Source organism: Lampetra planeri, chromosome 5 (genome assembly GCF_965212315.1).
Source record: "Lampetra planeri chromosome 5, kcLamPlan1.2.h2, whole genome shotgun sequence".
In the NCBI taxonomy this organism is placed as follows: domain Eukaryota; kingdom Metazoa; phylum Chordata; class Hyperoartia; order Petromyzontiformes; family Petromyzontidae; genus Lampetra; species Lampetra planeri.
Genome location: NC_136111.1, coordinates 12,432,488 through 12,456,987, shown reverse-complemented (window position 1 = coordinate 12,456,987; position 24,500 = coordinate 12,432,488). Strand labels below are relative to the sequence as shown.

Genomic DNA, 24,500 nt, shown 5'->3' with positions numbered 1-24,500 from the left:
AACATTGTAAAATATCAACATCTCGAGTCTCGTTGATACCATTTACTGAATGGATAAGAAACATTGTATTACAGTGCACTGTACTGTAAAACAGTCCATTAGGTAGCTCCGTGATGGAAGTGGCTCACGATCAAAAAGTTGCAAGCTCAAATCCTGGATGGGGTTGACTCAGCCCATCATCCTTTTGGGGTCGATGAAATACGTACCACTTTTCGGGTAAATCATCAGTGGTTGTCTAAGCAGGAAACTGGCCCACACCATAGCTATGTGTAATTTCCACACTGACCCAGGACTGTCAAGGAGCACCGTCTCAATGGTCATTTTAGCAGAAAATCACGGAGAGTTATTTTCGTAAAATGCTGTCAAACAATTGAACTTTTCCTACAAGTATTCATCAATCTTGATTTGAAGCTTTCGTAACTGCAGGTTCTTTCGGTAAAGTCACGTAGGTATAAAAGGAAATACATCACGTTTCAGGCGCAACACAAGCGTCAATCAGGTGGGAAAGCATGGTCTGCTGCTGATGCAAACTGTTTTAAAACAGTCTGCATCAACAGCACTGCATCAGCAGCAGGCCATGTTTTAAAAGTCTGCATCAGCAGCAGGCCATGCTTTCCCACCTGATGACGGACGCTTGTGTTGTGCCCGAAACGTCGTGATTTATTTTATTTTATACCAACGTGAATTTACCGAAAGAACCAAAGAGGAAGTATTCATCATCTGAGACACCAGAGGTTAACCTATAATTCCACCTTATGGAATTCATATTCCTACAACCATTACACTCGATGTTTATTATTTTCAGGAAAGAAAGATGCACTCATTTAAAGGATTCTTTATTCAGCAACCTGAAGGAAATGCACAGTAGCAGAGCTAGACACTCTTTAGCAGAAAAAAAACAAGCATTCACTTACGGAATTCGCCCAAAAGACCACTTTAGGGATACATAAATAAAGCAGTACAATGGATGGAGAATTCATAGCGATGAATATATTTAAGGTGTCAAATTTAGACGTCAACTTAGTTTTTACAAAGTCTCTTATTGAAATTCTCATTTGTAACACAATGGGGTCGATTTATTCTTTGTTCTAATTCCTTCGGTGGACCGTGCAGCTGGTGTCTTAAGCTTGATCTTATGCATCACAAACTCAACTGGTTATTAGACATCACTTTGATGGTGCATGCTAGTCATTGTCACATGCTGGTGAATGTATGGAGGTTGAACCTTCTTTCGCAACGTACGTAGCCAACCATGCTAATCCGAGGTGCGATAATGCACTGACAAACTGCTACAAACATGGACATTTTAACATCCAAAACACCGGTGACTTCCACATTGCCAAGGAGATAAGGTACTCAGAAATGTCAAATTTAACATCAAAAATTACATTTACAGAATGTCTCCTGCATAACACACCGAAATGTAAAATAAAAATCAACTAGTTTTTCATTATCATAAATTAAATATACATATTCTTGAAATCGTACAATGAATTGTTGATATTAATTTCAAAAAAGTCCCCTCAACTTGCCACAAAAGTGGATCTGTAGTATTGGTGTAATTTGTATCGATGTACAGCGCTGATGTATTCGTTAATTATTCTCTACTATTGTCACATGGGCTTAGGCGCAATAAGCAAGGCATCCCCAGCACTTCATCGCAGGTCTAGCTCTACTACTGGAAGTGCAAATGCTGTGAAGTATAGCCCCTCCAGCGCATATAAACCACTGGAATGACAGAGCGAAAAAAATCAAATATTTCAACCAAACCCACGCATCTTGCCACTATTTCTGGTGGAGGAATTACTAGTTTGACAGGAAATCTATAAAACAAACGCACATCTTTAAAATGTAACACTGAAGTAACAAATTAAGGTGATATTTTTGTTCAATGATAAAGTTGCAATGTTACCGTCGTTTTTGCCAAATCTCTTACTATACACCAATTTTCACTTATGTACGGCAGCGTTTCAGCCAGACATTGAGGTTACAGCAGCACTATGACCTCACCCTGTCGAGATACTGCTGAATTAATGAGTCTTTCAATAATAGGTATTTTTCACTTGCAAAATAACAGCTGCTGGTAAATAAGCCTTAAACGTGTAAAGTAAATAATTTAAAATTCGATTATAGCTGTCTGTAACTAATACCAACACTAATCATGTAACATTCTTTGCTTGAAATTGTTATAAAATGCTGTTGTTTTTTTTCCAATTGATACAGTTGACATTTAATTGCTAATGTCTGGGAAAAATATGATAAACTAAAGAGCTGCAGCTGTGAATGTCCGTCAAAACATAATTAGGAGGAAAACCGGGCAACACGATGATTTGTCTTTTTTTTGCATCCTGTAGCTTTGATGTTCCAGGGAACATACGTCAAAAGAAAAACTTCGTGAAAGCAACGACTATCCTGTGTGTGGCAGATTGAATGCAGAAAGGACACGCATGCTTTCAGCAGCCACAGCAGTTGCAAGTGGGTTCTTTGTCGGCCAAGCCTGTGCCTGCATTGGCCTTTACAATGGCATTCGTGTGCCTGGCAAAGTCTCTCTCAAGAGCGGGGCAGGCTGCACACTTCACACTGTGCCATGCCAGGTGGGTTGTTGAATGTGCAGTGCTTGCAGGCCCACACTGCTGCTGACGAGGACTGTGAGAAACCTCCGGCAGCACCCATGGATTCAAACTCGCCACCGCGCGGCTGCACAATCACGTTCTCTACAATCACAGCGTGCGCACACGTGGGACACACACGCAATCAGCAACCTTCCACGAATCCACAGGGGCACGTTGGACTGATGAGTAAGTAAACTGAGGCGTGAACACTTGTTATATTAGCCTAGTACATAAGAAAAAAACATTTGCCCCCTATAATGTAAAGCGAAATTAAACAATGGGATTAATTACACCACACAGATCAGTCTGCTTAATGGTACTGCACATTTTATGGGAACCTTCATGTTTTGACTCTCAAAATGCTTTAGATTTCATGTTTGATGGTACAGAATGCACGGATGCTTTGAATCGATGTAAGTAGTTATGGCATAATCAAGCATAATAAAGAGTATGTTTACGAGACCTAAAATTCTTCATATTCGTACTTATTTACAGCCAAATTAGTTTTATACTTACTGCAGAGCTGATCAAGTGTCGCCCAGTGCTCCGATTCAGAAAAGTGATGAGCCAGCGTTTCATCATTCATTTTAACAGCATCTAGTAGCAGATCCATATGATCCTGCACACCCAAATACATCAGACACAATTCACATGTCAACAAATGTTCCCTTTCACCTGTATTTTTGGAAAAAATGTGCCAAAATCTCATTACCAACAATTAAAAAATTTGTCTAGCTTAAGTGCTTCGGTTGTTTATGGAAATAAGTACGGTAAACCCTCGCTATGCACGAGTTCTGGATTCGCGAGTTTTGCATATTTCCGAGTTAATAAATGTATACTAATGTCCTATTCACGATCCGTTGGACTCCAGTCTTCGCAAGTGTACATCGTGCCAGACCAGATACCGGGGAGGTGCGCACAGCATTTTACATTTGAAACTGTTTGCGAAGATTGGGCACACCCCCTCTTCTGCCCGCGTAATCCTCAAGTCTTGCAGTAATCCCGCTCTGAACTCGCTATTGTGTATTTTTACTTTATATGTGCTACAGTTGACTCGTTTATACATTTTAGAATAAATGAGTCGATTGAGGTCCATTAAAAAGAATGCCAATACAATCAGGGAAAGTAATGTAGCTAGCACTCCCCAGAGTACTAGAATGACAACCGTGCATGATCAAATAACTGCGTCTCTGGATAAGTCATCCTCCTGAATTTATCACCATCTTTTGTCATCAAATCATCGTCTTCTTCTTTATAACGTATTATTTATTGTAGTCACTGTTAATAAACATTTACTATTTCCCCACTATGTTCACTCGTACCTGGAACGTAATCCTATTTTTCCCATTGGAACAAGGTTTCTGCGTTCGCGAATTCAGTGTTCGCGAGCATTTTTAAGAAAGTAACCCTCGTGGAAAGGGTTGACTGTATAACAGTTCACTGCTGTACTAATGTAGATATGCATGGCTTGGTCTCTATCTACTTGCAAAACCGCATCTCCCTCCAATCCTCGGACATATACACACTCCGTTCCACAGGATCGGCAAGACTTGCACAGGCCAGGATTTTTCACCTGACACTGAGGTGACGAGACTTCGAGTGCAGCTCCAAAAATCTGGAAGACCCTGCCCCCGGACATCTGAAACGCTCCAAGTGTCTTTCAATTTTGGAGTCTGTACAAGACATCTGTTCAGACTTGCCTTCCCATAAATTCTAAATTTTAAGTGGGAAAAACCCCCTATTTACTTATTTATTTCATTCACTACTTTCCTTTCTTATGCTATTCGTCGCACAAGTTTGCACTTCATTTTCCACGCGGTTTCAATTTATTTTGCTCACCCGGTGATGGGTTTCTTTTTTCATTCCCGTTCTATGCCCCCTGTACCGTTCTGCTGTAATGTGCACTGATGCCTACTTTATTGAGGGCCAAATTCGCACGTAAAAGAAGTATTGATTAAGATATCACTCACCGCTGACGTTAGATATCACTGGGAATCAAACTCAGTTTGCTGGGTTCAACATTGCATAATACCGTCTGTTATTTATGTAATTCCATCATCAGTCAATCATCTGGTACAGTTTACCAAAGTCAAATTTGTCTTACAATGTACGAGTCGTGTTGTCAATTAGAAAAGTTGGTACTTTTTGAAAAGCTATTTCAATGTTTTCCAAACAATGAATGCAAACGTATTCACTGTGCTGCTGATTATGTACCCAAAAATGCACAAACCCATCCACAATTATTTAAGTTTGATAACAAAAAACACATACTTGCTCATAATATAGATATAATTTAATCTTTTGCACTTAATCATCAGCAGTTTTGGTCTAATAGAATTCATCTTACTACCCGAACATTCACTGCAGCGTATATGGACAGTTGCTAATGTGTTGGCTGATTGACACGATGCCAGCAGAGTAGTAGTTTGCCAGTATTCCAAAATAACTACACGAAGGCAGCCACAACCACTGCCCCTCGATTAAATGCTGTTAGCTCCTCCTTGCTGCACCTGCACGATGTGTTTCCATGACTCACCCTGAGAGGCATGACATCGTTTGTGGCAAGAAAGATGAGCAGATGGAAATTGGCCAGTGTCTCCAGAAGGCTCTTGCTGCCTGGCTGTGCGAGGTAATCTGCGAGGCTGCTGAAATCCTGTAACAAAACATGGTGGTGGACACAATCAGGTTATTAAATGCACATAGGCAGGCATATTTTGCTTTGCCTAAATGCCTAAATCCAATCATCTGATATTGACATACTTCATTGGCATCAATGTGCTAGCTTTAAAGCAATCACAAAGGTAGATTTTTCATATCGTACAAACACATCGCAAAAGCATTCTATTAAAAAACAATGCAATCTTAGAAATGGTTACACGTAGAATGTATGTAATGCTCAACCCTTATCGGTATAAGAAAAGGCTAATGTACAAGATAAATATTTTATGATGAAAAGCAGTTTGCCCAAATGTTCTAGAAGATATATTGTATAGTGCATTATAAAAACAGCACTTGAGGGGTGCCTGTGAAGTGTCCACTCTTCACGGTAAATGCCAGGGCGATTTTACCTGTGTCTCGCCAGTGATCTCCCGGTTCTCAATCGGAAACTGTGTTGTAATTGTGCTGAATGTGTACTGTGGCTCCCTCGGGAACGTTGTGGGGATCTGAACAGTGAAGAGGGAACACACGTCAATGGTGCATTCTAACCGATCATAAAAGTCTCACACTCATTAAATAAGCAAAATTAAATGAAGTTTAAATTAATTAACTTTTTGTTAACTTACTGCTGGATCAGGGTCTGCCTACCCCATTGTGGGTCATGGGGGTTATTTGACCAGACTGCTCTACACTGCTCATTATAGGTTGGTGAAGGCGAGACGCATCAAAGTGGGAGAATATAAGTACAGTACAACAATGGATTTAGCTGTACTACATTCTGCAGCTCACAAACCTACACCCCTCCAAGCACTATCCAAGCTGAACCATGCTAAGCTCCCGAGATCTGACGAAATCGGGTACATTCCAGGTGATTTAGATGCAGCCACAATCCTAACCCGTTTTTTGTCCATGCAAATTAATCTTTGCTCTCATAATACATTTCTGAGGTCTCTTCATATTGATCCCTCATTAATTAGTGCTGGTGTGCGCTTTATATCGGCACAAAGCAACAGCAGTGAACACTTACGTCGATGATCAGGTATTCCAAGGGAAGTGGCCGAGCCAGCTGTGTGATCTCATTGCCAAACTTGTCTATGTCCTGATCGCAAGTGAAAAAAAGTGGGCACAACTTTTTTTTCCATACACTTCAAGCTGAGCAACATTAAGGTAGCAATTACTTTGTACAATAAATATGTATGCTCACTGTAAAATGTAAAAAATGTGTTTTTCGTACAGCTGAAAAGATTCATAATACATCGATTGTCAATTATATTCATCGGCAGGCATTTTAAAATAGAGGCAGTTTGTGAGTTATTTGACCATGCTTCATAATGCAAGTCGGTTTGTTCTGTTACTTGTGTAGGTTATCTTCACCAATCTGCGAAACAAATACGGCACATGTACAACCCGTTTTTGTCAAACCACTGCTGGATAAGGGCTTCCCCACACCTTGCGGGCCATGAGGAACATTTAATAATATTTCACTACACTGGTGAGGGTCCTGAACAGGTAACAGAATATAAACAAGGAGATGTCCATATCACTTGACCTTCCAAAAAACTGCCACTGTACCATCAGAACTTTATCATTAAAAAAACCTCGCAGTGTGGGAATAAAGCTGCAGGGGAACTGGCGTGCAGAACCGACCTTGTAAAACACGTCCGGGACGTATTGCTCACTGGACGACTCCTTGACGAAGCCAAGCTCGGCAGCGTCGCGCGTGGGTAGGAGGCAGTCGTCTCGCACCAACGCCATGCACTGGTTTGTTACCTGGTAGCCTTCAAAGTGCACCTGATTGTCTGGGCCCCCTGTTAAAAAAAACCCAATCATATGAACACCGAGCAGGCACCGCTGGGATTGATTTGCAGTTCAAATCTGGATTTCTAATTAAGCCAGGTTCTCAGGTATCGCGAGTTGACAGTTTCAGGTTGTACGTATGTTTAACTTTTTTCGCACGGTACATAGCCAAAAGTGCTAATCGGAGGTGCGGGGAAGGAAAACAAGCTAAACACAAAAAAGCAATTCTAAAGAAACTAGTTTTCAATCTAGATTTACAAGTGCATAGCTCCAGTGGCTTCTTAATATTGTAATTAAGTGTTCCAGACGGCCACAGAAGGGCATCTGAAAGCGCGCGATGCGGTAACCATCTTTGTAATGCTCTTAGAAAGATCCAAATAGATATTGCGTCTCATGAGCACACAAAAGCAAAAAAAACTTTACGTACACATGTCATCGGAAAGGATTCAGATAAAATTGATGATGTACATGTATGTCAACGGAATGGGAAAGCGTTCATTCTGAAATACAAGTTTGGAAAAACACAATAAACCTGTTTACATCATACAAAAATCGGAGACTTTGTGACTTACCCGACAGAAGTCCATTAAACATGTCTGGTTTGAACAGTATTGCTTTAAATTAACCCAATACACTTATGCAAAATATCACAGCTATTAAATTAATCAATCTTAAAATTGGGGAAAAAATAATAAATCAGGTACCAGTAGCTACGACTGTCACAAACTTGGAGCCAAAGTGTCCGTCCGGTGAGAGTCGGCAGGGGTTGGGATTTGCGTTCTGAAATTCTCCAGCCATGATGCACTCTTCTGCGCTCATAAAATGAGAGTCCTGTTCCCAATGCACACAACAACAACAGTAACAAGTTCCCTTAGTTTTTCAATACTTCCTGTAATGATATTTGTGGTAAGAGAAAACATGCATGAAAATGATTCTCCCCTTTGAAGTGCAATGCAATTGGTAAACAGATCAACAACAACCATCATTTGCCACTAAGTGGAGGTGACATCACCACGGCGTTTGTGCCAGGCTATGTGCACTTTGCGGCCACGTAACTTGCTGTGTTTTAGCTGTCCGGCGCTCAGCTCGTTGTTGCGAGCATCACTCCTCTGCCATATGCTGTTGGAGAACGACTGCCTCCAACTGCCCAGTAGTGTCCTTTACGAGCCTCTTCCACAGAGGCCAATCTTGATACTACTGGTTCCAGTCATCAGCAAGTCCATTCAGCTCCATATCCTCATGTACCAAATCAGTTAATCTCTTCTCTATCCTGTGCCATGCCCGTTTAGCCCCATTCTATCCGGCCAAACAAAAGCTGTTTGGTTATGCAGTGGCTCGGCATGCAAGCTACATGACAAATCCACCGCAGCATTGCCGACCAGAGGCACTCACCAATGGCACTGTGTTCAGATATTTCAAGGATTAGTGAGCTCCTCACACATTTCAGTCTGGTTAAACCCAGGATGGATTGTAGGCTGGCCAACCTGAATGTTTCTAACCAGCAGATAGGTTCCATTAGGGGGGATCCAAGTTTTGCAAGTATAGTGGAGAGGACATGACGGTCGCCGAGAAGACCCGAAGCTTTGTGTAGAGCGACAGACCAGGTCGCTTCCACACAGCGTTATGCAGCCGATGAAAAGATAATCCCCCGTTCGACTGATTCTGAGCGAGACCTCTGCTGTCAAAACCAGAGGTGGTCATAAGCACACTGCCCAGATTTGGTAACCTCTCCCATCTCTCCACAACTGATCCATCACCAATGGGGAATTGAGGTGGAGTGTTGAATGACACAAAATACCCAGGCAGGTGCTTAGTTTTGGTGGGGCTGATGGTAAGGCCCCACCTCTTAGTAGCACATTCCAGGTTCAGCAGCAGCACCTCCAACTCCTTCACCGAGTCAGCAGCAATCATCAGATTATAATCATTATTATTTACCAATCGGGAACCATCCCTCGACTGCACTCTGGAATTTATTTGCCTCCAATTGTATTTGTACCAGATGGAAATTCCTCCGGTACAGCCATGGAAGGCTTCTCAAACTACGTGGTCTAAAAAGATGTTAAATAATGTAGGAGCCAGGGTAAATCCCTGTCGCACCCCAAGGTGAACAGGGAATTGTTCTGACTCCCACTCACATAGCTTTACCGGGACCTGCCAACCATCATGAAGGTCCTGAATGAGCGTGAGCAGAGAGTTAGGGACTCCAAAAGCACAAAGAACAACCCAGAGCCCTGGCCTATTGATGGCATCATATGCGTTTGTTGTCCTTCCTCCGTACCTCCGATTAGCACGGTTGGCTACGTATGGTGTGAAAGAAGTTCAACATACATACATACATTGACTAGGTCAATAAAGCAGAGATGTAGATGCTGTTGGAATTCCCTATACCTCTGCTGTAGCAAACAGAGGATATGACATCTGTGCAGGACTGCCCTGGCCTGAAAACATATTGGCGCTCAACAAGCCTCTTCTCAGTGTACCTGCCAAGGTGATTGAGCAATCTTGGTTAAGACCTTTCCCATCGCACTGAGGAGGGAGATACCCCTATAGTTGTTAGTCTGTGCATTCCCCCTTCTTAAATAAGGGACCACCAGGGCATTCTTCAAATTGTGTGGAACTCGTCCTGTGGTCCAGACTGTTGTAATCTTCCATATATATAAAAAGGGAAATTTGTGAATATGTGTGTCTGTTCAAAATGTTTAGCATACTTCCCGACACGCAACAAACTTGAAATTTGGCATGTAGGTAGTTTCCAGACTGTACACAATGCAACAAGTATAAAAATAGACTTTTGTATGCGGCAGCGTTACGCAATGTGTGCCTGCTGACGTCACGCATACCCCCCCAACCCTCCGTGTAGGCCGTGCCGTGTATAAATCCAAGACAAGAATCCAAGTCCCGGGCGAAGCCGGGTAGTAAAGCTAGAGATGTCATATAGGTCAGTCTCAAAACAAACACCACCCTCTTTCAGCAGATCGCTTGGGAGATTATTTTTGCCCTGCATTTTTGCTGGTCTCAGACTCTGGATCACCTTCCATACATCCTCAACAGATGGCAACTCTGCCAGCCACTCACAGGGGGTGATTAATATTTGAGGCATCGCAGCCCCAGCAGGGTCATCCCTACCTTGCCCTATTATGTTTTTTGAGATGAGGGATTTCCCCTCCCCCAAGACCTCACAGAAATCATTAATCATCATCTCGCTGAGATTAAGTCAGTGCAGATTTGAATGGGTTTCTAGGTGGACACACACATCCACAGTGGAAGATTGGTAGGTACATTTTACAGACGACAAGCTGATGTCAAGGACATGGGCCCGCATCCGGTGTTCCGTCAGTATATAGTCTAGCAGATGTTCGTGCTTGGACCCAGCATGCATCAATGACGCTGTATGGATTCGCCTATGCCAGAACAGCGCATTGCCAATTACAAGCCAATGGGCTGCATAGAAGTCTAGCAGCCTCCTATTGTTATTGAGTTGATCTGGCCCATGTCTTCCAATCACTCCAGCCCAGGTACCTGGATTATGACCCACTCAGGCAATAAAGGCACCCAACAGGCATCACACACCCACCAACCGGTTTTGGTAATGGGCTTGCGAGAGAATGTAACTAAACAAGTGGCAAAGCGAGGCATCCAAATGAAGGAAAATTACCTTGTGCCGAATATATTTTACAGTGCCTTTTCTTGTGTCTTCTGGTAGCAAGTCAGTAAAAATCCAACCGACCTGCAAAATGTACAAGCAGGAGTTATAGACGTATTGATGAGCATTTATTCAGTCTCGCTCACAACCAAAATAATTGGATTCTTCCAAGTCTATTGCACAAACAATAACTTTACACATTTTTATTTTCACATGTATCCCTTAGTTGGACAGATAACAAAGCATGTGTGCGTGACAAGCCTCGTCTGTCCCTTCATCCACATTATCTGGCATGGGTGCTACAATGTTAATGTAGCCAGTATTCTTTGGTTCTTTCGGTTAAGTCACGTCTAAAGATAAAATAATAAATTAAAATAATAGCGACGTTTCGATTGCAACACAAGCAATCATCATCAGGCATAAGAGAAATAGCAACAAAAATCTAAATTGAAAACTATAGACAGACATACAAGCAGACAGACATCACAAGGACACACAGAGAGAGGACACATATCGGCACAGAGAGAGGGGTCGTTTCTGTAAACGGTCCCTTAAATATAGGGAGGGGGGGCAGGGACGGAGAGAGGGAGGGGGCAGAGAAAATTAGCATATCAATGAGTGGACGGCAACGTGTTGCTGCTGCGCAAGTAAGATGATGACGTGGCACGGCACGCAAGCTTGAAAATTAGGAGAAAGACACACTAAAATTAAATAACCTCGCAAAATATCGAAATGTGATGTAATGCAACACAGAGAGTCGGTCAACACACAATTAACACATAGCCTGGTTGATTACGTATTTCAAAGATTGCTAAGTTAGAATTTAAGTGTGAACATTCCAAAGAGAGGACACAGGCAGAGAGAACAAATAGCCAGAGAGAGAAAAAAGATAAGCTTAAAACTTCCCCGTAGAAGTGGTTCAATCTTAATTTTTGGAACTTTCGTGACTGCAGGAATTATTCTTTGGTTCTTTCGGTTAAGTCACGTCTAAAGATAAAATAATAAATTAAAATAATAGCGACGTTTCGATTGCAACACAAGCAATCATCATCAGGCATAAGAGAAATAGCAACAAAAATCTAAATTGAAAACTATAGACAGACATACAAGCAGACAGACATCACAAGGACACACAGAGAGAGGACACATATCGGCACAGAGAGAGGGGTCGTTTCTGTAAACGGTCCCTTAAATATAGGGAGGGGGGGCAGGGACGGAGAGAGGGAGGGGGCAGAGAAAATTAGCATATCAATGAGTGGACGGCAACGTGTTGCTGCTGCGCAAGTAAGATGATGACGTGGCACGGCACGCAAGCTTGAAAATTAGGAGAAAGACACACTAAAATTAAATAACCTCGCAAAATATCGAAATGTGATGTAATGCAACACAGAGAGTCGGTCAACACACAATTAACACATAGCCTGGTTGATTACGTATTTCAAAGATTGCTAAGTTAGAATTTAAGTGTGAACATTCCAAAGAGAGGACACAGGCAGAGAGAACAAATAGCCAGAGAGAGAAAAAAGATAAGCTTAAAACTTCCCCGTAGAAGTGGTTCAATCTTAATTTTTGGAACTTTCGTGACTGCAGGAATTATTCTTTGGTTCTTTCGGTTAAGTCACGTCTAAAGATAAAATAATAAATTAAAATAATAGCGACGTTTCGATTGCAACACAAGCAATCATCATCAGGCATAAGAGAAATAGCAACAAAAATCTAACTAGAAAACTATAGACAGACATACAAGCAGACAGACATCACAAGGACACAGAGAGAGGACACATATCGGCACAGAGAGAGGGGTCGTTTCTGTAAACGGTCCCTTAAATATAGGGAGGGGGGGGCGGGGACGGAGAGAGGGAGGGGGCAGAGAAAATTTGCATATCAATGAGTGGACGGCAACGTGTTGCTGCTGCGCAAGTAAGATGACGACGTGGCACAGCACGCAAGCTTGAAAATTAGGAGAAAGACACACTAAAATTAAATAACCTCGCAAAATATCGAAACGTCGCTATTATTTTAATTTATTATTTTATCTTTAGACGTGACTTAACCGAAAGAACCAAAGAATAATTCCTGCAGTCACGAAAGCTCCAAAAATTAAGATTGAACCACTTCTACGGGGAAGTTTTAAGCTTATCTTTTTCTCTCTCTGGCTATTTGTTCTCTCTGCCTGTGTCCTCTCTTTGGAATGTTCACACTTAAATTCTAACTTAGCAATCTTTGAAATACGTAATCAACCAGGCTATGCGTTAATTGTGTGTTGACCGACTCTCTGTGTTGCATTACATCACATTTCGACATTTTGCGAGGTTATTTAATTTTAGTGTGTCTTTCTCCTAATTTTCAAGCTTGCGTGCCGTGCCACGTCGTCATCTTACTTGCGCAGCAGCAACACGTTGCCGTCCACTCATTGATATGCTAATTTTCTCTGCCCCCTCTCTCTCTCCGTCCCCGCCCCCCCTCCCTATATTTAAGGGACCGTTTACAGAAACGACCCCTCTCTCTGTGCCGATATGTGTCCTCTCTCTGTGTGTCCTTGTGATGTCTGTCTGCTTGTATGTCTGTCTATAGTTTTCTAATTAGATTTTTGTTGCTATTTCTCTTATGCCTGATGATGATTGCTTGTGTTGCAATCGAAACGTCGCTATTATTTTAATTTATTATTTTATCTTTAGACGTGACTTAACCGAAAGAACCAAAGAATAATTCCTGCAGTCACGAAAGCTCCAAAAATTAAGAATGTAGCCAGTGTTGGTGGTGGTTATAATGATGCGGCACTTACCTTTCTCAGACCCAGCTTTCCTGCAATCTCATCGACCACATCAGCACGTGGGTCAGGTAAGAGTTCCAAGCTGTTCTCCGAGCCCTTCTGTGCTTAATGGAGGTTGAATAGGTATAAAAAAACCCAACAATCAGTGGTGGGCAACACAACATGATATATATTTTCTACACATATTCACTGCAAACCTACATTTCATTTATTTTTAAAATCCCTAATGTTTTAAGGTAATTTTCTTCTCTACATAGATACTGTGAATCAGTAGAATACTGCTAAGAACAAAAAAAAAATCTATTCGAATGGCTGCTGGTTCAGAACAAGCGAATGACTACTTAACACACAATTAATTTCACTGATGAACACATTCATAATTACTGCATTACGTATTTCTTGCCTCATATTCCTTGTTTATCCTGAAGGTTTGCCACCTACATTTTGGACACGTGGTGTGAATGTGTGGTTGACACCAAATACCAGGTCCTATATATAGGGGTTCCTGGTGAGTAGGGGAGGCCAATGAGATTGCCACAGGCCTCCCGGCATTACAAATTCCAGTGATTGCTTGCTTAATTGTGACCGAATACTTTATTGTTTAACCGAAATTCCTAAAGGCAAACTTTTGACGTAATACCCCATCCAAACACTTGGTAGAGTAGTGAGTCCTCACCTGCGGAGGCTCATATATGGCGGCGACTTCTGCCCGTATGGCCAGGGGGATATCTTTGTGCTCCACGTAGCGGCCGTACAGGAAACCCACGCGCTGCTGCCCCGTATTCCGCCAGCAGTTGAGGAAGCAGTCGGCAATCGTGTTATTCTCAAACATGATGTTGTCCACATGGCGGTATTTCTACACACGATGTACATGCACAAGATAATTCGCTAAAGATATCAAAAGATAAAAAACATACACATCTTTAAGATGGATGCGTTGCTGCTACCGTTGTCTGCCGAGTTGCCTTTGAAAAAAAGAGCTTCATTGCTCAATGGGTTATACTCGGGTAACTTCTGAAAAAGTATGACATCCACCCAGTTCAAGCATTGCAAGCTCTTGCGCAGATCATTTTAAACAACTACCCTAGTACCTGTCTGTTGAGGGTGATCGCACTCGGCTGGCACTTCGTGCAGATACCATCAGGCCATGGCGGGTGGCCCTCACACCCAGACTTGATCTTGCAGCTGATGTTCTCCAGTGCAACAAACTTCCCCCTGGCACGAGTGGCACAAAAGAAAAGGTCAATGTCGTAAACAGTGCGCCAGCTGTGGAATCTGCATGATGACAGAACAACACAACAGACATGCGTGCACTGGCTGGAACAAGCAGAATAAGCAATTGTTCGACAAAGGCAAAACATTTATGGCATGGTAGTTCATGCCTGTAATCCAGAACTTGCAGGGAAGTATTGGCCTGTCACGTAGGTACAAACATTCCAAATCTGCTGTGCTGTGGCGTGACGGGGAGATGGCTATAAAGAAGGTGGGTTCAGACCTTTAGTGTTTCAACAACTACCTGTGCTTGGATTTATTTCCACATGCAACAGCTCAATTAAGGACTCTCTTAAAAGAGACACATACTCCATTTTAGATAAGCAAAACAAGCTTGCTCTGTTTGAACACACTTTGTTAATGCAGAACATTGAAATTACTCGTTGAAGCAGGACACAAGCATAATGTCTCAACTGAAAATTTGAAATGCAAAAGCGGACTGGAGTGGTTGTGGTGTACCAGGAATCGGTTCATGTCTCTGCCTTTAACACTCACTTGTCGGCACCACCCGTCAGCTTGCGAATGTAAGCATGGAAGGGCATGTGCTTGACTGGGGGATCCAGGTGGTTCAAGTAGTCTTCATCAAATGGCTGTGAGGAGGAGACAGCAAGGGAAACTGTGAGAGTCAGTGATCAATCTATGTTATCCAATAATGCAGCACTCAACACAGAGTGTAATGGTCCACCTAACCCCCTGTACAGGGTCTTTATACACCAGATCATATCTCAAAATGTGTATTATCAGGCCATTTGACCTTTTGTCAATCCACTTCGAGATGAAGGCCTCAACCACGCCATGTCGGTCATGGGGTTGTATGACCATACTTCACTACGCTCATCATTTAGGGTTGGTGAAGGGGTGAAACAGGACTGGTTCCAATATCACTCGCCACCGATGATAGTCATGGCTTGGAATCTAGGTCAGGTCACCTACTTCATAATTGATTCCCCCAAACCAATGATGCCATTGTTCCACCCCAGATAACACCTGTGGGAAACGTAATTACAAAAACCACTTTAACCATTTAAAATATGCACTTATGACTATATGTGTATATAGTTTCGTTTAACAAGTATGTCGGGTGACAATGGTACATTTTGGTCTAAAACTGCTCCGAAGAACAGTTGATGATTTTAGGATATGTTGGCACACTCCAGGTACGTGCACATTACAGTTGTGAACTTAACTTTTAATTAACCTCATACTATTTTAATACCCGCTACGCACCATCAACATAGCAAATGTAAATATATGATTCCTTCTGTATTGGAAAGGACAGCAAAATTCTAAATGGGTATAAATACAAATTAGGAAGGCACGACACAGCATATTTAAGAATGTTGACAATGTCTAAATACCACAGATGGTAAGTGGTTGTATAACTGGACTGACAGGTGAAGGGTTAGATGCCTGTGTATACCACCCCTGAGGACATACAAATACATATATTGGCTGACATTTTGCAAACAACTCCTGTAAACTTGAACAAGTGAATGAGACAATTTTTTAAAAGTCAAGTGTGAGTGGGCTCAATCATTTCAAAAATAAAACTAGTTTGTCGAAGATATAGTTTATTAGTGTAATCCTACTTAACCAATCAAATAAGTCAATAAACAGATACTAATTTACATTGTCATTCTACTGCTACATGGCCTCACATTGCCATGTAGGGTCATGAATTTTTTGTTACCATACCTAACCATGCTGGTCAGTGCGGTTTTAAAGGAAGCTCAGGACTGGTTTCATACATCACTTTGTTCACGGTGCAGTGCACATAAACTACTGTTGCACAACGTTAGCTAACAGAGGAAAAATATACACACCACATTTAATAACAAGGAGCAAAACTGGTTTTAACTTTAGTGGTGACCTTTAGATTGTTTGTGAATTTAACAAATTCGACAAATCTGAAAACCTAATGGGATGTTTTTTAAAACACAATATGATCTTCCCTTAATCCCATAATACTAACTTACAGCCACTGTTGAATGAAGGTCTCGTTCTGCCGTGTTGGTAAAGGAGGTTGTTTTACCATAATTTACCATGCTGCTAATTGTGGGTTGGTGAAGAGGCATCGTAGGACTGGCTCAGATATAACACGCAAAAGCCTACGTGTTACAATTTATTCAGGTTACTTGATTCATAGCACATTGCACTAACCACACATGCCAATGTTCGATCCCTCAACCACATAGTGGAATTTAATTTGAATCATGTAAATCTGACACGTGCAGGTCAAAAGCTTTACCTCCAAGGGAACACAGTGCACACACTTTCCCATCGGTCCATGGCGGCAACTGAGAAAGAAATGAAACACGAAGATAAGAATCCCAAAATCTGTAATCAAAGTGCAACCTCTACTAATAGGTATTTTATAATAATCAATGTAAAACAAAGTAGCAACAACAGCAAAGTTTTTCATAACAAAAACATCTCAGATTTCAAAACTATTTTAACAGTCATACATCTAAAGCCTCAGGATTCAACATTCAATGCGCAATACAAAAACTAAATGTCGTACAGTATTCAAATGCAGATAGCCCTCACTCAAGGAAAACGAGGCTATATTGGGACTAGCTTTTGTAGTTTGAAAGTCAGTGCTATAAGCAATTTTTAAAACTACTTTCGACGCAAACACAGAAATAAACACGTCATACATGCCGCAGTACACAGCAGTATTTTCCAGGAATAGCATCAACACATGTCACACAGAAGGTTGACTCAGCTGTTTGTATTCATTGTTAATTTTAGTAATGCTCTAAAGACAATCAAAGGACATTTCCCATTTGAACAAATTTCAGACAGCTAAATTGACGTTAAATTTATGACAGCTCTATTATTTGGATGCATTCATAAAGATATCACTTTATAAACAGATCTACAAATAAATGATAATAGCTAAATTATTTAAGATGGCACTCCAATTACTGCATGCCGAAAGGATGACAATGCTAAAACTGACCAGGTCTGCTCATGCATTTCTTACGCGGCAATAAAAGTGCATTACACAATTTAGTTTCATGAAGGGCAATTTCCAAATTAGTCATTCAAATTGGCAGAACATTTCCTATGCTAGCCAGAGATAGCTAAGGTGCCCGTAATGTTCACTTCATAGCTCAGTGGACGTGATGGGCTTTGAACTGCCAAGAGTGCTATACTGATTAACAACAATATGAATACAACTAACAATCAGGCAGGTAATGGTGCAGCATTACCAACAACACCACTCGCAGCAGTAAGGGATGCAGACTCACAGCTGAGTGTCGCGGTTGCGATAGATCTTTCCCTCCTGCTTCGACAGGTACTGGTCAATCTCTTCCTCCACGATGCCCTGTGTTGAAGCCTGGGCATTGGGAAAACCTTGTCGCTTGGCTACAAGTGTCGTGCTTGTGCTGGGGCCCGCTTGGGCCAGCAACGACACAGAGCCACGCACCGACCCCACCGCTGCCCCTGTGTCCATGGCTTCGGCGGACGTGGAGGGCATGGCTGAGTCCGGAAATAGGTAAAGCATATCTCCATGCCTGTTCGCACAAAGGACAGCCAAATGGAGATTTCCAATGAGTTATTATTTTCCCGCCCAGCCTTTTCACCGATGCCGAAGGCCCCATAAACTTCCGACAGCAGTTAACTGTATACAGTAACACCCCGATTTTTACGCACTTCCGATTTACGCACTTTCGCAATAATACACTCAACTTATTGAGACCGAATTCCATTTTACGTACAGTAATCCCTCGCCACTTCGCGGTTCAAGTTTCGCGGCCTCAGTGCATCGCGGATTTTTCAAACTGATTTAAAGGCCTCATTATACCTGTGCAGTAACACCATCATCATCATCATTCATCATCACATTCATCGAACTGCACAGGTCTGTCATCGTCGTCATTGTCATCGTCATTGTCATCGTCGTCATCATTACTGGAGTCAAGTCTCAAGATACTACTGTCATTGGTGAGTGTAGAACACCATAATACGTATCGTATGAGAGAGAGAGAGAATGTATAATATTAAGGTTTTATAATTAAATAGATTTAAGTAAAATATATATATAAAGTATAAATATACATATTTTAAACATTCTGGTACCCACACACACATACGGAAATTCCTAGGGGGCCAATCCTATTTCGCGGATTTTCACCTATCGCGAGGGGTTCCGGTCCCCATTAACCGCGATAAACGAGGGATCACTGTACTGTGTACCTCGTCAAAATGTACTGAAGACTTACAAACTTAACCATTAAGCCCCAAATTATGTACATTCCACGGTGAACATTCAAGCGCCAAATATCCTCAAGTGCCCAAGCGTCAGCATCCCTGACTGGCTAGTCTCTTTAATGTGTACTAAATTTATAGATGCGCAATGGGTTACTTAGCATCCTATGTTTAGGTATAGTACCACATTACAATCCACCGGAAATCCTTCGATTTAAGTACTTTTTATTTACATTCTGGTTTTCAGGATCGCATCTTGGGTGTAATCCAGGGTATGCCGACACCATCTATCAGTATTGTTTTCATGTCAATCCTGTCTGTTCTCATGCCTACTCCTCCACTCCATCAGTTAATCTGTTTCTCAGTCACCCTCTGCCCGTCACCTTCCACGAGTGTTGCCAATGCTTTTGACATGACCAGACCACAACAGTCTGTATTCCTCAATTCTTTCGATGGGTTCATCAGGATATTATTAGCAATTGGGTTGAAAATCTCCAATATGTTAAAGACTTTATATGCATCGACATAGTAGCGTATTTCCTAATTTCAAACAGCCCTTTCCGTGGCAGATTTGTCAGTTATTACTATGTGATTGAGTCTAGAATTAAACTGCATTCCTTGCAAGAGCTTTCTGTAATTAGGCAGATACTTTTCATTGCTCTGTCGGTGCATTAATTTATTATTTGAAATTAACTTCTCACAACAGAATCTCAAGTAAAACGACACTTACTAACGGCATTTAATTTTATTCCAGGCAGAATATTAAAAAAAACTTTAAAACTACGAAAAAAGATAGCAATGGTCCTTAAAGCCGAGAAATACATAACCCATGATCACAGGTTAATACATTTATAGAATGGGAAGGTGAGTCCTACGCCCATCTAAGAAGGTACTATTATTCAAAAACACAAAAGAATATAGAACATTTATGCCAACATTATACGTATTTAACTCTAAGACTATTTAAAGGGTTATGTATTAGATGTATTTCAAATAATTTCTGAACAAAGTAAAGCTATGTTGTTATAACCAACATCACCAGCTATGATCTATCCACTAATGGATGAAGGCCTCAATACACTATAATCGCATGTGGTCTTGCGATGTCACAATCCATCTTACTTATGCATGTGAATTGATCTCATCACTCCATCGCGTTGATTCACCTCTTAGGTGTGTTCTCGGCTTTAACTGCCATTCCATCAACAGCTTTTCAATTGGCCATCAGATCTTATAGCAAGATGTCCTGTTCAAGCTCGCTTACTTTTCTTAAGTCAATGACATCTATAACATGTTAGTTCTCTTTCTCAGTGCAAGTCCCGGAACGTATTTCTCTTAGCTTCTTTGCATTGTTTTATTTTACATGTTTTCCCATTTTTCATAAACAAAAGCAAAAGTAATTGTTGGGAGGGACACAGTTGAAAAAGAGAACAAAATATGTATACCTGTGACAATTGATGAATTCAAGAATAAAGAGGTAAGTGAGAGCATGTTGAACTGATTCCTGAAAACGACATTTGATAATGGAAATAAACATGCCAATGTGCCTATAAAATACATTTTAAAAAGTGGATACGACCTGCTATGATATGAATCAGAGCTGAAGACCGCAACAACAAGAAGGACATTCCGCTTACTTAATATTCAGTGCAATTAGAGACTGTCGGGACTTCCGGTTGATCTCGCCGCTCTTGTCTCGGTTCTTGCATATGACAAATCCATTTTCAGAGAATCCAAACTCTGATGACACCTGCAGAGAACATACAAAATGTATTTGATTTTAGGCAACTGTGGAAATACTGTTAAAGCCCAAATGACCGTATTATTAAACTGATTGGATGACATCTTAATATTAAAGAGAGACCTTAGCAAGTGAAAACTACACACACATTTCACAGCCACTACATATGAATACAATGCTATTACCTCACTCCAGTACAGCACAAAAGGAATACGCTGGCACTTGGTGATCAGTATAGTATTTGTACAAATTACCTCAGAATTGCCTAATCATGCAGTTTGTGACCTTCAATAGTGGAAGCTATCATTAAAGAAATAACTATAGATTGACAGCAGCCTCATTCAGGCACGTTGGGCTGGTGGTTCTGGCATTGCGAAGACTTATTTTCGAATTCCCACGCAAAGAGGCATCCGAGCCGTACATGGTCCTCAAATGTTTGAGGGCAAACTTCTAGAATGCCTGGTTAAGTAATAATGATGACCACCATGACATGAAGATAACAAAGTTTCATTTACTGCCCTACAACTGGTTCAATCTGAGGATGTATAAGTGATACTACATGGCTAGCTAAGTAAAACATTACCTTACTTATCCGTGTGAAATACCTACATTACATGGTGATGCAATCCAAGAAGCATGCGTTATTGTGCACCCCCGTGAGGATATTGTTCACTGTGGACATCCGCCTTTGCGTACCACTGTGTATTGTACCCAGGTCTCCCTTTCATCCCAGATCATGTACAACGCATTTGATCTACATATGTGGACTGAGTGTACTGTGTAATTTTGGATGTACTGTATACTTTTGAGCAACCAAAGCCGTTCCACAAACCTTAATTGTACCAAACCTAAGTGCATTCAGATATACCAGGGATAATATTTCAGTATGTATATTTTATATTCGCAGGCTTTAAGTGATTTGGCAGGCTGTCGAAAACTGTAAAGATTCGAGCACCATCCATGCAGATGTGGCGTACACTCAGAGTTAACGACCATTTATACACGGACATTTAAGGGAACAATGCCTTACCGTACTGTTTTAAATTTTATATGAAACGTTTAAAGCACCTATTACAATAACACAAGAGCCCATGCAAAATATGGCTAGCTACATTCACATTTCCAGACCACTCAATGCAACGCATGCATGAAGAATTGATTTATAATCATGTTTTACCTTTTTTAGAAAATCTGCAGCCGTCTCCCTTCGAGTTACCGGAACGCGCCTGGTTCCATCTGGAGACTGGACACGAATGATCTAAGAAAAAGTTACAAAAATACAAGTCCTTTTAAAGATGTACAGAAGTTGTTTCATGCCATCCAACAACGTTACAAGGTTAAGCATTTACCGAACATGCACCTCATGGTAAGACTGGTATAAATAGAATGTGGTGTTCAAAAATAAGCATGGCTTTAGGGGGTGGATCTAAACAAGAAAGTTGTAATGTGCAGCACTTTGATAAACATCAATTCGCATGTAAACTGTTGCCCTATATTAATTCCACTTATTGACAAAGAAAATATAGCACCAAATCTGAGAGCTTCAGAATCAATCAAATATGAAGCAGTTTCATATCCCTCGTACACATCTCCTCGTGTTGCCTGCCTGCAGGTCTGCATTGTCAACAGCTTATTAAATTTCAGCACAGCTTAGGTTAAGCTGCATGTAAGTTTACACCACAATACTACCTTATACCCACCACCCACACATACATTATTTACAGTCGAATGAGACCTAACGTATGTGCTTTGCATTCTTACTTTAATAATTGTCTATGCATAAGGAAATAATAAATAATTCAGTTTTTTTTAACAAGAGCATGCTCCCTCAACAACATAGAAGTACAGAACTGGGTTTCTCATGTCACCGGGCATAAAGGAAGTTGGCATGCCCAGCAATCAGAGACACTGATTGCATGCAATGGAAAAACTAACCGCACAGAGGCTCAAGTACAACACTATTGTCCACAAGCTTAACATATTCATGATGAATTACGAACTTTATCAATCATGATGCACATCTGCGGTACTGCCTGTTTTTTTGATGTCGAGGGTTACAAGACAAGCATCAGCAACCATTAATTCTGAATGGATTGTCCCTATGAAAGCACATACTGTATCGTTTATATATAAAAAGCACGATATATGCCGTTTTACCAAAAAAAACCCACTTAGGATTGTGAAGATGAACGGCAAATTTCCCCTCTGTGGAAAATCGAAATAACCTTTACAGCTGCTCAGACATCGTGCTCAAAGAGTTGTATGCGTGGTTTTTGTTATACAGTACATTGTCAAATAATTTCCAGCCATGTTGGGTCACGCGATTTCATATTTTCGTGCCATACTTCACCAGGTCCATCATTGTGGGGTTGGCGAAGGTGGTGGGGGGGGTCACATCATCACTTTCCGCTGCCGTGGCCGAAAATCGAACTCGAGACACCAGGTTGATAGCTTAGCAATAGGGCACTTAACCAATACGTTGTACCACCGCTCCAATCGACAAAGTAGGGCATATGTGCCGGTGTCGCGGTTACAAATGTGACCATCTACCCAACTTGTAACAAAATAAACAGCAACAGCGACCACCCCCCCCCACCTCTACTATGAGCACAGGGCAGACTATACCCGCCTGTGAAACATAGCGCCTTTGAGATAGCATCAAGACACGCAATAATGATTTGATACAATTCAAATAGTTAAATTGAGTAGGAAACATATGACATCTCAGGAATGTATGTTATTATACAATGTTATTCGCTGTGTATCTGGCCAGCAGAATGCAGAAAACGTAGCCGAATACACAATGTACAGATCATTTCTCTTCCGAAATGATCTGTACATAGTTGCAGCTGTACCAAGCAGACAGCACTTGTCACGGAAATTGGAGTTGGTTAACCTGGGTGCTGATGATGCCTGGAATAGACTGATGGCCTCATGTAAGAGGCCAAATGTAAGCGTCAAATAAGACCATGCGTCTTACTCATCAGGCGAGACAAAACTTACGACTCCCCTGACACAAGTGGCAACAAGGTGGACAACACGGGAGGAGGACTTGGTGGTGGACGAGGAGGAGGGGGGGGGTGGTCACGGGGAAAACACCGCGGACGAGGCGGGGAGTGAGAGGACACGGGGAGGTCGTGGACAGACGAGTAGGAGGAGACACAACAGGTGGTGGGCCACACGTCGGTGGACGCGAGGTGGACGCCAGGAGTAGGAGGAGACGACTGCGTCCGCCGAGTGGCTAAATTCTGCCAGATCATCGCTGCCTCGGGCCCACGTAGCCGACGATAACAAGGACCACAACAACCACCACCATCACCGCCAACGTCAACCACCGCCGCGGCTGCCTCCGCCGCCGTCCCCTCTCGCCCCTCGCCCCCTCGCCCCCCTCGCCCCGATCGGCTCCTCACCAAGTCGCCCATCGTCGCCAGCGGCGCGGCCTCTCCACTCGCGGCCTCTCGGCGGCTCAGCCCGGCGACTCCTCCACGGCGATCGATTCCGCTGCCGGTTCGATTCCAGATTCTCTTACCCCCCCCTCCCCTCTCTCAACACCCCTCCCCCAATCCCCCCCCTTCAACAACCCCCCCAACTACCCCCTTAACACCCCCCCTTCAACCCCCCCCCCAACAACCCCCCCCCCCCCATAACAACCCCACCCCCCCATAACAACCCCACCTCAACACCCCTCCCTCAATCCCCCCCCAACAACCCCCCCCACAACAATCCCCCCCTCAAGCCCCCCCCCTCAACCCCCCCCCCCCTCAACCCCCCCCCTCAACCCCCCCCCTC

At 42.2% G+C, this 24,500-nt stretch overlaps 1 protein-coding gene across 1 annotated transcript; it reads right to left on the bottom strand.

Moving 5' to 3' along the window:
- Window positions 1–820: 820 nt before the first annotated feature.
- On the bottom strand, window positions 821–24,224 carry NPLOC4 (NPL4 homolog, ubiquitin recognition factor). The gene is made up of 17 exons (XM_078594458.1): window positions 24,122–24,224; window positions 21,889–21,969; window positions 20,608–20,720; window positions 18,010–18,276; window positions 17,004–17,052; window positions 15,251–15,345; window positions 14,575–14,698; window positions 14,160–14,339; window positions 13,496–13,582; window positions 10,723–10,794; window positions 7,772–7,898; window positions 6,918–7,078; window positions 6,298–6,369; window positions 5,681–5,776; window positions 5,149–5,265; window positions 3,129–3,231; window positions 821–2,714 (listed from the first exon to the last, which is right to left on the bottom strand). Exons 1-17 carry the CDS (start codon window positions 24,131–24,133, stop codon window positions 2,551–2,553), a joined length of 1,920 nt encoding a protein of 639 aa, XP_078450584.1. The 5' UTR covers window positions 24,134–24,224; the 3' UTR covers window positions 821–2,550.
- Window positions 24,225–24,500: the final 276 nt, after the last annotated feature.